This window comes from Protopterus annectens, chromosome 14.part0, assembly GCF_019279795.1.
Source record: "Protopterus annectens isolate FY-2018-M chromosome 14.part0, PAN1.0, whole genome shotgun sequence".
NCBI lineage: Eukaryota > Metazoa > Chordata > Ceratodontiformes > Protopteridae > Protopterus > Protopterus annectens.
Window position 1 is genome coordinate 564,067,581 of NC_056748.1, and position 14,192 is coordinate 564,081,772.

The 14,192-nt window shown below is 44.4% G+C and overlaps 1 protein-coding gene across 2 annotated transcripts in view; it reads right to left on the reverse strand.

Annotated features, from left to right (window-relative positions):
- ATAD1 (ATPase family AAA domain containing 1) overlaps positions 1–14,192 on the reverse strand; it is a gene marked incomplete at its 5' end in the record, with an annotated part of 404,664 nt that overhangs the window by 127,703 nt on the left and 262,769 nt on the right. For both annotated transcript variants that reach the window (XM_044056305.1, XM_044056306.1), the window contains 1 exon segment: positions 12,647–12,697. In XM_044056305.1, coding sequence (XP_043912240.1) covers positions 12,647–12,697 — 51 coding nt within the window.

Consider the following 14,192-nt stretch of genomic DNA (forward strand, 5'->3'; position numbering starts at 1 on the left):
TGCAGATGCATACCTATCGGACATCTATATTTATGGTAGGTACAAAACTGTACTATGTCCTTCAAGGATGCATCTGCAGTCATCACATATGGGTAGAATACCATAGCCAATCTGGGGGTGGTGGATCTATGTAAAGGATGGTGTAGCTAAAATGCCCTGCAGGACTGCCGTAGCAAAGCCTGCTCTGGATCTGGAATATAAAGGTAAATTGTAATGCTTGGAAAATGTATGCACGGAGCTCCATGTAGCAGCTTCTAAAATGTCCTTGGTAGCCACCCCTCTTAAGAAGGCTGTGGAGGTGGCTGTGGCTCTGGTCGAATGAGGTCTAATGTTAGCTGGCACAGTTTTTCCATGAAAGGAGTAACAAAAACGAATGCAATTTCCTATCCATTTAGAAATTGTCTGTTTTGAAATTGCTATCCCTTGTGCACTAGCAGCATATGCTACAAACAGCTGGTCAGTTTTTCTGTAACTTTTAGTTCTGTCCAAGTAGTAGCACAACTGTCTGTGTATGTCCAGGGTGTGCAGAAGCTTTTCCCCTTTGTTTTGTGGATTTGGAAAGAAGGTAGGCAGGTGAATAGCTTGGTTTAACGAGACCCTGGATACCACCTTTGGCATAAATGAAGGATTGGTTCTCAAAGAGACTCTGTCCTGATGAAAGATAAGAAATGGCTGCACTGCCATGAGGGCCTGTAACTCAGATACTCTTCTTGCTGAGGTTATGGCCAGAAGGAAAGCAGTCTTCCAGGACAGGAACTGTAGTTCTGCAGATGCTGCTGGTTCAAAGGGAGGCAGTGTTAGTTTTTCCAACACAAAGTTAAGGTCCCAAGTAGGCACTGGTGGATTCCTTGGAGGATTAATGTTTTTAATTCCTCTTAGAAACTGTCTTAGGAGAGGATGAGAGAAGACAGGTGGATCAGTATTGTACTCTGCTGAAATTGCTGACGCATGAATTTTAATGGAAGAGTAAGACAGGCCATTGTGAAACATTTCTGCCAAATATTCCAGGATATGTGCCATGTTCATAACTTTTGCATCTAGGCCCTTTGAGGTGCTCCAGGTGTGAAATCTTTTCCATTTTGCTGAGTATGCCTTTCTTGTGGAAGGCCTGCGAGCTTCCATGATGATATCCTTCACTCTCTTGGATAGCTTGTCCTGGTGATGAATCAAGGTATTTTCCAGGCAGTTAGTTGCAAAGTTTTCAGGTTGGAATGCAGAGTTTTGTAATTGTGCTGTGTCAGGAGAAGCGACCATTGTGGAAGAAGCCATGGTTTAGTCCGTGACATGCTCTTTAGCAATGGGTACCAGTGCTGTCTTGGCCAGTCCGGAGCTATCAGAATCACTCTCTACTGCTCTGCCCTGATCTTCAGTAAGACCTTGGTCATTAATGGAAGAGGTGGGAATGCATACACTGTTAGAGTTCTCCAGCTGAAAGAGAGGGCGTCCACTTTCCATGCTTGTGGGTGGTATGTCCTTGAGCAGAATTTCTTCAGCTGGTGATTGTGTGGGGAGGCAAAGAGGTCTATGTCCGGTCTCCCCCATGATTGTGTTATCTGATGGAAGATGTCTGGGTGCAGCCTCCATTCGTGTGCATCCATGATGTTCCTGCTTAAGCTGTCCGCCAGTATATTGTCCTTTCCTGGCACAAACTGGGATTGCAGCTCTATATTGAGTGTCAAGGAAAGTTCCCATAGCTTCATTGCCAGTCTGCAAAGAGGGTAGGAATGGGTACCTCCTTGCTTGTTTATGTACCACATAACTGTGGTGTTGTCTGTCCTTATTAGCAGGTGGCCTTGATGTAGAAATAGCTTGAAGGCCTCGATTGCATGTATCACTGCCAGCATTTCCTTTTGGTTTATGTGCATGCGTAGCTCTTTTTGTGACCATAGTCCTTGAATGCACCTTCCCTCCACGTGCGCTCCCCATCCGTGGTCTGAAGCGTCCGTTGTAATGGTTTGGCTGGCTATTGGTTTGCTGAAAGGCAGACCCCTGTTTGACTGGCTTGCTTGAGCCCACCACAGAAATTCCCTTTGAAGGCATGGGATGAGTGGTATCAAAGTTTCCAAGCTGTGACTGTGCTGAGTCCATAAACTCCTTAGGTACCATTGTAGTTTCCTCATATGTAGCCTTGCTTGAGGAATCAGAAGAATGCAAGAAACCATGTAACCCAGGGCCTGCAGGATTTTCCTTGCAGTCAGCTGAGTTTGTCTTGACAGGTTTTTGAAGTAATCCGGTAGTTGACTTTGTTTTTCTTCTGTGAGGAAAGCCATTTGGGTGGTTGTGTCTAGATTCGCACCCAGAAAAAAGTTATTCTTTGGGATGGTACAAGTCTTGACTTGTGAATGTTGACTGTATATCCCAAGGCCTGAAGAAGATGGATGGCATAATTCAAGTGTTTTACCAATGCTTGTTGGCTGTCCGCTTGTATAAAAGGCAGTCGTCCAGATACTGGTATATTTGCATCCCCTGAAGTCTGCAGTGTGCAATTACTGATGCCAGGCATTTCGTAAATACTCTGGGCGCAGTAGATAAGCCAAAGGGCAATGCTGAGAATTGATAATGCTCTGAACCTGCAAGAAATCTGAGGTGTCTTCTGCAGCTTTGTCTGATAGGGACATGCAGGTATGCCTCCTTGAGGTCCAGAGTTACCAGCCAAGACCCCTTGCCCAGCATGGGAAGGAGTTGCTGTAGAGTCAGCATTTTGAATTTTGGCACAATGAGATAAGTATTCAGTGCGGACAAGTCGAGAATAGGCCTCCATTGCTTTTCTTTTCTGGGAACAAGGAAGAGTCTGGAATAAAATCCTTGGCCTTGTTCTGAGAGAGGAACCTTTTCTATTGCTTTCATTTGCATTAAGTTGGAGATTTGTTTCAAAGCCTCTGCCCTTTGATTTGGTGGCAGGTCTGGCATGCCTTTTCTTTTCGGTAATGTGTGGAAATGGAACCTGTATCCTTTGTCTATTATTTGTAGTGTCCATTTGTCCCTTGTAATAATGTACCAATTTTCTGAGAATAAGGAAAGCTTTCCGCCCAAAGGTGCTTCCAATTGAGCCCTGGTTGGCGGTGTCAAAGTAAAGTCATTGAGTCTGTCCTTGTGCAGCAGCTGTAGGCCCTGCACTACCTCTCTGGTTGGGAGGCTGCCATTGACGTCCTCTGTAGGAGCCTCTAGCTTGCCCTCTACCTCTGGCACGCCTGTTCTTGCCTCTCTGAAATCTCTCCGTGTCTGGAAAGGACCAGTTCTTGGAAGGCCAGTTTCTGCTGAATCTTGGTGGTTGGACTTGCATAAAATCTTTGACTGTTTGTACAGATTTTGCCTTTTCCTCAAATTTCTTTAAGACCTCCTGAGCAGTGGAGCCAAATAACTTTTGCTTTTCCAGTGGAGCATCCAGAAGCTTTGCTTTAACATGGTCTGGCAGAGATTGTTCCTTCAGCCAAGCATGCCTACGCATGACTGCACCTGTCATAGCTGACCTACATGAAGCTTCCAATGCATCATAACCACACTGCAAGAAATGGTTGCTAACCTGTTGAGAATTATGTACCAGATCCTGAAGTGATTTGCGATCTAGGGGTTCAGGTGAAGACAGTTTTTTATGCAATTCATCTAACAAATACTCTTGGTACTGTATCATATGGAATTGACAATTTAAAGCCCTCATAGAAAGGGTAGCAGAAGTATACACTTTTTTACCCAATCGCTCTAAAGCCCTAGACTCCCTTTCAGAGGGGAGTGGATTTTTTGTAGTGACAGCTGCAACTCCTTTAGGGCCCTGGGAAATAGTCTCTGGATCAGCAGAGTGGGCCTTGTAAAGGAAAAGATGCGATTCCGGGACCCTGTAATACCTATCGGGTTTGGCAGGAGCCGGAGGGAGAGTGTCAGGGGTTGTGCTAGACTCAGAATACACATCATCAATGACATTCAAAACAGGGGGAATAGCCAAAGGTCTATGCTGAGGCAAATGTAAGAAGGTCCTTAATCTCTTCCTGGAATCAGAGAATTCCTGGCACTGCCATTGGAAATGCTCCCTCATAGTGTGCAGAGTTTCCCCAAAAGACAGCTCTTCAGGAGGGGAGGCCAAAGGGATAGATTCCTCTGCATCAGAATCCTCGTAGGCCAAAAAAGCCTCCTCCTGGTAGTCCGAGAGAGCAGAGCCATCAGAGGCCTCATCTGAGGAGAGGGGATCAGAAAGCTCAACCCTGGGCCTTTTTTCTGTAGGAGGTTGAGAGCCCCTGTCCGGATGAGGCTGTGAGCCCCTAATTAATGAAATAAGGTCCTCTGCTAGACTATGGATCTGAGAACCTGTAGTGGGTCCCTGAGGGATAACCCTGGGAGGCATAGATTTTGAGTGTTTAGCAGCTTTAGCCCTAGAGAATGCCTTAATAGACATGGATGCAGGAGGCCTGGCTGCACCACGTGCTGGAGTAGTTTTGTCTAAGGGAATGGTGTCGGAAGGTTCCTGGACACCAGATTCTAATGGAGATTCAATAACCGATACAGTAGTGGCCTCCAGGGCTGAGGTTGTCGGTTGTACGGTTTTGGTGTACGGAAGTACCAAGGACTCGGTTTCAGCCGAGACCGAGACACTCGCGGTATGCCTGGCCGTGGTTTCAGCCGAAACCACGGGCCGCGTGTGTCGGTCCTTGTCCTTCCATTTCTTTATTAAATGTGAAGTCGGAGTCTCCGACGGCATATTGTAAGCAAAACTAGCCCCAAAAAATTCCTCTGTAAACTCCGCCCGACGTCTAAGAGTGCGTCAGTTGAAGGAAGCACAGGCGGAACAGGCCGAGACGTCGTGGTCTGGGCCTAGGCAAGGTAGGCAGTAAGAGTGGAAATCCTTATAAGGTATTTGTTTCCCACAAGTTAAACAATTATTAATTTTATTTGACATCGACTGTGGCAAGAAAGAGTCCCCAACGGGGTACTTAGCTTTTGAAGTCTTCGGTTTAGCTGAATTACAGGAGCTGGCCGACCGGCACTTGCGAACTGCTTCTGCTTCGGGCACCACGCGGCAAGAAAGACTGAGGAAGATGGCGTCAGCTGACGCTTTTAAACCCTATGTGCTATGACGTCGGGGAAAGGGCGACATCAGCCGACTCCAGACCCAGACTTTGGAATCCGGCCGACCGAAGGGCTGCCTGAGGCAGGACAACCCACATGTGAAGACTGCAGATGCATCCTTGAAGGACATCATTAAGGAAATAGTAGAATGGAACACTACAGTGTACATGAAACGACTATGAAACAGTGGAATTGTGATGTCTTGTATGCTGGAGAAGTAAAGAAGAGAATATGGCATGAAGCTTCTTATGTATAGGAGTCTTATGCATCATTAAGGAATCTGTGGAACAATAGTTCAAGACCACAGTCGCTCTTCACAAGGATACAGAGAATGCTAATGAAAGAGCTAAACCAACATGACACTAGACAAATTCAAAGTAAAAAGAAGTTATGTAATCACCATAATGTTCCACGTGTGTTGTCCATCTCGCCTTCATTCTTCACTGGTTGCGTTTGGAACCGATCCTCGATTCCGACTCTGCCATATACAAAAGTTCGAAGTCTTCCACTAGCTCGTAGCTGTATCCCTATCCCATCATGCCCTAGGAAAGCTCCCCACATCATGTTTGCTGATAACAGTTACCAATGGACTATCTCAACATCTTATGGAACAATGAGGAAGGTCAGAGAACATTACTTGCCAGATGTAGCCGCTCGGTCCTACAGGAGCCTAAGGCTGGGGAAAGGAGGGTGGGATGTAAGAATGAAGGCGAGATGGACAACACACATGGAACATTACGGCGAGTACATAACTTCTTTATGTGATGTTATTCCATCTCGCCTTCATTCTTCACTGATTGGGACAGCTTCCCTAGCACAATATTTCTTGGGCGGCTCACGGGAGAATATTCTTTAGAACAGTGGACCCAAAACAGGCCCTGTTCCTGGAGGCCAAATCCACTTTGTAATGAGTGATAAAGGTATGAGGCCTTGCCCAAGTTGCAGCAGCACAAATGGGATCAATTGGTAGTCTAGCACTAAAAGCGGAAGCTGCTGCTATGACTCTCGTAGAATGACCCTTGACATTGCCAGGAAGATCTTTGCTGTTAGATTTGTATGTAAAAGTAATACAATCTGATAGCCACTTTGAAAATGTCACCTTAGATACAGAAGCACCTTTCCTAGCTTCTGGAAATGAAACAAATTAGTCAGATTTTCTGAAGTCTTTTGTCCTATGTTAGTAGAAACGTAATTGTCTAAGTACATCCAGTTGATGTAGCATACATTCTACCTTCTTGCCACAGTTAGGAAAAACACCGTTGATAGATCTAGGAACTTATTCAAATTAGACTCCAAGCATACTTTTGGTAGGAAGGACGGGTTTGTTCTGAGGGATACTATGTCTTTGAGGAAAAGTACGTAGGGGGCTTTATCGATAATGCTTGCAGCTCTGAAACCCTTCTAGCAGAAGTGATGGCAATCAAAATAATTGTTTTCCATGTCAAGACCTTTAGATCACAGGATGATGCAGGTTCAAAGGGGGGGGTGGATCAAACAGGACAAAACAAAGTTTATATCCAATGGTGGTAGAGGGGTCTTAATGGAATAGTGCTCTTCGGGAAGGCTTTGCATAATCTGTGAGAGATCAGGTTTTGGTCTAAATTATTTATACAAAAATTGGCTATCGCTGCTAACTGTACTTGAATGGTAGCTGTGCCTTCATTAAATAGCTTCATTAGAAATTCAAGGCTATAGGAGGAGAAATTGGATCAATGTGATTACTTAATGCCCAGGAAGAAAATCTTTTCCATTTGCTCATGTGCAGTTTTCTCATTGAAGCCTTATGAGACGATATCAAGATATGTTTCACAAAAGGAGAAAGGTTAGGGAGACTGGCTATATTTGGAATCATAACAGCCAAACTGTCAGTTTGATGGTTTGAAGAGAGGGATGGAGCTTTCCCGATGTACAAGTGAGAAGATCTGGAACTGGGTTCAGAACCCAAGCCTCTTCCTAGAGATGAGGCCAAAGGAAGGGGAACCAAATTTGACGAGGCCAGTATGGGGAGACGAGAATCAGATTGCTTCCCAATGAGCTGGCTTTCTAAGAACCTTGGGGATCAAGGGAATGGGAGGGAAGGCATAAAGGAGACCTGAAGACCAATCGTGTACATGTGCATCCCTTGGTGACTCCCTCAGAAGGGGGGATTAGGGCAAAATAGCTGCTGCATTTGGCATTCATGGATGTGGCAAAAAGAGTGCAGCAAAGCTGGCCCCATTTGTGGAAACTCATTTCCGCTACTTCTTGTTTTAGGGATCACTGGTGAGGCATCAAAATCGCTCTACTGAGTTTGTCTGCTATCACGCTGGATTTCCCCGGGATGTGCGTTGCTATCAGAAAACATTGGGAGAAGGTCACCCACTGCCATACTTTCAGGCCCTCTTGACAAAGGGGGTAGGACCTGGTTCTTCCTTGTTTGTTTATGTACCAAACAACTGACATGTCTGTCTGTACTGCAATAGTTCCCAGCGGAGGAGAGTCCTGATGTGCCTGCAACGTGACAAAGCACCTCTCTCATCTCTAGGACACTGATGTGCAAATGGGCCTCGTGATCCTGCAATGTGCCTTGGACTGTCCTTCCTAGATAATGCCCCCCCCCCCATCTTGGAGGTGTCTGTGGTTACTGTGGCTAAAGGCTGTGGAAGGACAAAGGGTTGACCTGATGTCATGTAAGTGGAGTGAAGCCACCAGCAAAGATCTTTCTTGCAGGACTCTTATCAGAATATGATGAGACATGGGTAGTTTCTGTAATGACCACTGAGTGAACAATAGCCATTGCAGGATTCTCATGTGCATACGTGCTAATGGAACTAAGTTTATCGTTGTTGCCATGGTTTCCAAGACTTTCAGAACTGTTCTGGCCTGTACTCTTCTCTTGGAAAGGTTTAAAACTTGATGTCACAGAACTAAAACTTTCTGTAGGAAGTTTTGCCATCACTTTTGCTGTGTCTAGATCTGCCCCTATAAAAATGGGACATTGAGATGACAACAAGGTAGATTTTTCGTAATTTATCGTGATTTCTAGGTGAGAGCAGAGAAGTAATGTGGTGTCTCTTGGTTGTAGTAGTAGATGCTTGGCGGTAAGGGTTAGGAACCAGTCGTCTAGATACGAAAACATTCGGAATCCTAGATGTCTCAAATGAGCTGTAACCACTGCCATACGCTTGGTGAACACTCTGGGGGCTGTAGCGAGACCAAAGGGCAGAACCTGAAACTGGTAATGACAGGCTCCCAGCCGAAAACGCAGATGACTCCTGGATGGCCTGTCCATCTTCATATGGTAGTATGCATCCTGAAGGTCCATACAGCATATCCAATTGTCTTTTCCCAGAAAGAGAAGAATCGACTGCAGTGTTACCATCCGGAACTTTGACTTCCTTACTGATTTAGTTTAATTTGCTGGTATCCAAAATGGGCCTCCAAGTCCCCTGTTCTCTTTTCATTAAAAAGAACCTTCAGTAAGTTCCAGATCTTATTTGGTCAGCAGGGATTCTTTGGATGACTCTTTCGTCCAGCAACTTTTGAATTTCTAGAGTTGCCGGTTCTCTCTGACTTGGTGAACGTCCAAGGTGCTTTTTATGTTTGGGACAGAAAGGGAGAAGGGTATAGGGTAGCCTCTGGACAGGATACTTTGTACCCACTTGTCTTTTACTTAGAGCCAGGCTTCTTGGTACAAAGATAAGCAACCCCCGGACTGCCTCCAGAGATGGACAGACGGGCCTCCCTTCAGGAGCGCTGAAAGGGCCTACCACAGAATGAATCAGTCACCATGATTTTGTGGACCCTCTCTGCCACGTGGACGGCATCTCCCATTACTACTTCCCCCTCTGCCCCTGGAGGAAAATCACCACGTTTGTCTTGAAAAGCTTTCTTTGATTTTCGAAACCACATTTTTCCTCCCTTTTAACCTTTTGGATAAGGACTAGAAGGTAAAGAAAAACAGACTCCTATGGCTGAGAGAGTTTTCCCTTCCTGCTCACAACCTGGATGAGCCATCGAAGGGGGCATTTATAAAGGAAGATTTAAAGGGGTCCGCAAAGTCACACAACAGCATCCAGAAATGTCTCCTCAGAGAAACTCCCGAACCCGCTGCTCTACTTACTCCATCTGCTTCATATGAAATGAGCCTCGAGGAGGAGTGGACCACAGAGTTTAAGGTGGAGAGCTGAGAGGAAACTTTGATACCCCTGCAGGTACTGTACCTTGGAGAGCATCTCCTAGTTCCTTTCGGAGATCTCTTTGTAACGTAGTAAAGTGCATCAGATAATTCAGCAATCTGAGTGCAAAAGTCGCTTAAGAGAACGTCTGCTTCCCATATCTGTCCATCGTATGAGACTCCTTGTTTGGCAGACAGATAGATGAGGATATCTCAGAAAGTTCCTTTTTGATGGCTGGCGCCACCACCATAGCATCTACTGGAACACCCTTAGTAAGGAAATCTTTATCTGAAGGTGCTGTGATAAACTTGTTTGGCCTCCGAGAAACAGGTTCCACTGCATCTGGAGACTCCCACCCCTTTTGACTAACCAATTCCATTAGCTCGTCGAAAGGCAGACACACCCAAGTGACAGAAGGGTGAGACCCAAAGGCTTTCAGGTATACAGACTCCTCCTCAGAAGGGTTGATGGACTTCCAGCTGCTTTTCTGCTCAAGTATTTCCAGGATATCTGCAAAGGAGACATCCTCAGAGGGTGACCGTGGGGACCCTTCTGACTCATCGAGGTCTGTATCAGAAGTGACGGACTCCTCTAGGGAGTCTAAATGCTTCCTCTTGCAAAGTCTCTTATGAGGAACCTCTTCAGAAGGGTATTCTGGAGAGGTTTCGGAAGAGAAGTGTTCGCCCGATGGGGTATCCTGAGGCCTAGGATCTCCAAGAGTCTGTGGATGGTGTGGTGCCGAGACAGACACCAGTGACTTTGGTGGAAGAATGTCAGGACCTAAGAGTGGAGCTGTCTGTGGGGACAGCACTCTCCTCATCACCTCGAAAGCCCCCTTCCCTTGATCAGATGATACCTCTGGCTCCGAAGAGCCAGAAGGGATCCCTGGAACCAAGGGGGTTGGCTTCAAGGCCGATGTAGGAGCCGAGCTCACCTGCGCCGAAGCCCCGAGAGGCAAGTTCGGAGCAGACAAATGTCCGATCTGACTGCCATCCCTGGACCTGATGGGACAGCATCAGCTCCTAGACTCCTCAGGTTCAGACGGAATCAAGGATGTCGGAGCAGATGGTGGGGCCAAAGAACCCGGATTAGGTCTTTGCACCAATGGTTCCACCATGACAGGTTCCAGACATTCCAGCTCCAAGGTCCCAGGTTGGCTCGGAGGAAGAATCAATGTCAAAGGGGAGGTCCTGGTCTACTCCGAATCTCCCTGGGTTGGAGCAGATAGCGGTTTGGCCAGCGCCAGTGTCCTTAAAAGTCTGCGCACCACCCAATCCACATCATCATCAGAAAGACTCGAGGAGGGGGGCAGGAGATCCAACCAGCTGTTGTATTGGTGACCTTAAAGTAGCGGAGACCAGTACCAATACTGGGGACCAGCTCCGTAATTCAAATTCTTTCCGCACTGATACTGAAGGAACCAATGATGGAGATTTTCCAGGCCCAACAATTGTCAGGTCCAGAGAAGCAACTTTGATCAGCTTTTTTACTAGCTCCGATTGGCCAGAAGAAGGAGATGACCTTTTCCCAGATTTGTCAAACTTTGATGAAGGAGACTTGGTCAATTTAGAAGTGCCCTGACCTTCTTCTAATGCTTCAGTGAAGGGGGACTTCATTAAACCTCTCAATATAAGCTTCTTCTGGGTTCAGGTGCCTAGACAGCAAGACATTTCACTGTGGTACATTTGACTGGGGACACATGGCTGAAGTGACATTCAGCTGCAGAGAAATATGGCTGTTTGCAAACTCCCTCTGGGCAAAGAGAAGAACATGTTGCCATGCCCACAACTTCAACAATGAAATACACAGGGGGAAAACAATGTCATGGTCCCCAAGGGAACATGAGATAGCAGGCAATATGGTAGGCATCAGCAGCAGGCTGTCCACAAGACATGTCAGTGGCAGTAAAAACGCAGTGCACAATGTGCAGTGTCTTTATAATTGGTGTATGTGGACCACTACTCCCTTCACAGTGTCTAGGGAACATTACCTAAAATGCATACTGGAGCATAAATGTGACTACAGTAGTCTGCAGTATTTCCTCCATGCTGTAGCACACTTCTACATGTTGTAGTTACATAAGCATGTACTGTAGACTGCACACAACACTCATTACTTCTTCTCTCTCCATGCATTTGATTATTACAGCTGTGAGCATGGCCGTGTGGCCTTCTCTTTGCCCACAGGGAATTTGCAAACAGACATATTTCTCTGTATCTGAATGTCACTTCAGTCATGTGTCCCCAGTCAAATGTACCACAGGGAAATGTCTCGCTGCCTAGGTGCCTGAACTCGCTTGTTCTTCCTTTAAAGCAGCACTCTAGAACTGAAAGTGTGGCAAATAGAACAGGTTTCTTGCAGATGCAAAGCCCCAAGACAGTATACACAAATAGCGTGTCCATCTGTGATGGACATTTTCTTATCACACTTCACACAGTTTTTGAACCCAGAGGGTTTAGTTTCCTTGTGTTCCTTAGATATAATCAGACCACTAACAGACAAGTATAAGAAGGGGTGTACAAACTACTCAACAGTCTAGTAGATAAACCCAAACTATCACTATGCTATATATAAAACTTTTATTTATTTATTTTTTATAAACAGTAACTACAGAAAAAGGGGAAGGGGTGGCAGTTCTCTAACTGAAATAAAGCTGCCTAGTCAAAAGGGGGGGGGGGGGGGCAGCCCTCTAACTTAAATGGGCAACAGCAGCCCTTTAACTCAAATGAGCTGCCGGTTTTGGTTAGGAAGTAATAGGAGCAATAAAATTCTTTACAACACACTCTAAATTAAACACATGTGTAAACGGCAAGGTAAAGGATAGAAAAGAAAGCCTCCTAACTAGAAACAGGCTTTAAACACTAAATTTAAGCCAGGATGGGGAGTAACACAGGCCTAGTGAAGAAAAATGATGGCCAGAAACAAAGCAGAAGAGCGAACTCTTTACACTAACTAGATTACTACTAAAATGTTAATCATTAACTCTTTAAACAGACAAGACACCAAGTATATCAATAAAAAGAAAGAAAATATTTTCAACTTAGCCAGAACCAAACTGGAAGCACCCGATCTGTTTAGTGGCAAACAAGATCTGGGGAGCTTTCCTAGAGCATGATGAGACAGAGATACAGCCACAAGGCAGTAGAAGACCTCTAGCTTTTGTATATGGCAGATTAGGAACCTGAACCCAACCAGTGAAGAATGAGGGCAAGATGGGACAACATCACATCCATTTTCCAAAAATCATCTAAGCACTCTTGAATGCAAGTTACTGTGCATACCTCTATGTAAATAAGAAAATAAATAAATGCAGTGTCTTTGGAAGATGGCATCCAATGCTGTATTATATAATGTGAATACTGCAGTCCCCAAGGTATCTGAATTTCTCTTAAGGAAGCTTGATAGTATTGAAAGACAGCAGCTAAATTTACCTTTTCATCTCTCAGTATGAGGTCCAGTATTGCTTCCCGCTGGCGTATAGTCTGTTAAATAAAAATAAATACATACATACATTAAATAAAACAGCTACTTTCCCTAATAAATTATTATACATCACTAACTTCAAACGAAGTATCACTTAATTCAGTTCTGACTAGCATTTGCACATAATCATCGTACCAATATAAAAAATATATATGAAAAAAATCAGTATTACCCAAGAAAGTACTTGGATTGAAAGGACAAAAGTTGTCAATACTAACACTGCAAACAGAGCAAGCCAATCTGCTGTAATGAAAACAATTAATGCACTGGAAATGGACAATGTATTGCTAGATTCATGACTAAATATGATTCCTATCTATAAAACCGTAAAAAGTTGGTTGACAGAGGGTAGCCATGTTCTCTGGTGATGAATTTTATATGAGAAATAAGCCACATGGTTGATTGCTAACTACTGAATAACGAGTGAGCAACCAAAAGAAGCAGCTCTTATCTCTTACGGGGATGAGTACTAAAAGCTACAGTGATTGCCTTTAATCGGTGTTCAGAAGGACATCATCAACAGATCTAGCAACACTGCTTTAGAATCACATGCCTTGGTGTTTACATACACAAGAGCAGACCATGTTGCAAAGGCTGAGACTATGTGATCAATACAAGAGGGTCAGAACATACAGCACAGACTACTACACAATTACTAAATGCACATCAACATGTGCCTCTATGCAAGCTCTCAATTTCTTGGTAACCAATTAATCCACATTAAAAGGTTATTTTGTGGTATCATCCAAAACTAAAGGTGATTGTCTGTCACTTTAAAGCAGAGGATTAAGACTATTGTCTAACTTTATCCTGTTGCCCAGGATCTTTTGCCTGCTGTATTGCCCTGCACAAGTCACTTACAGACGGTGCTTCCAGGATGCCCATAAAGAAAGTCAGTTAATAGTGGGTTTACCCACTAAACAAAAATAAGGAAAAAAAAAAGCAAAACAGTAGCTCAGGCAAGCTGATGGTAAGGTGTGGTGGTGTGAAAGAGAAAAATAAAACCTTACAAAGTTCAGCTGTTAGACCCAAAATCAGAAAAAAGGCCAGCACCAAGGAAGGTTCAAAAGTAGTTTAATAAAACTGAAACTAGACCGGTTTCAGCAGCAAGGCTTTCATCAGTAGTATAGTCAGCAAAAAGCACTTAGTCATCATCTTATATAATGTTCTCTAAGGCATCTATATGACATCACTTCCTGATAAGTCAAAAATGCAAACAAGGCAAAAGTAATTGAAAAATACAATCAAGGCAAAAGTAATTGAAAAATACATAGTTCAGTAAACAAAAAAGTTTGCCTAAGTTGCATGCATATCTCCAGATTATAATGAAAAAATCCAAAGAGACACAGTATACTGGTATATCAATGATAATAAACAAACTTAATAAAAAACATACAATAAAGGGTAAATGCCCAAAATAAACCCAAACAAAAGTCAGGTTATAAGAATTCTGGTGTTGAATACCAGCCACAGTATCCTAAAATGAGCTGAAAT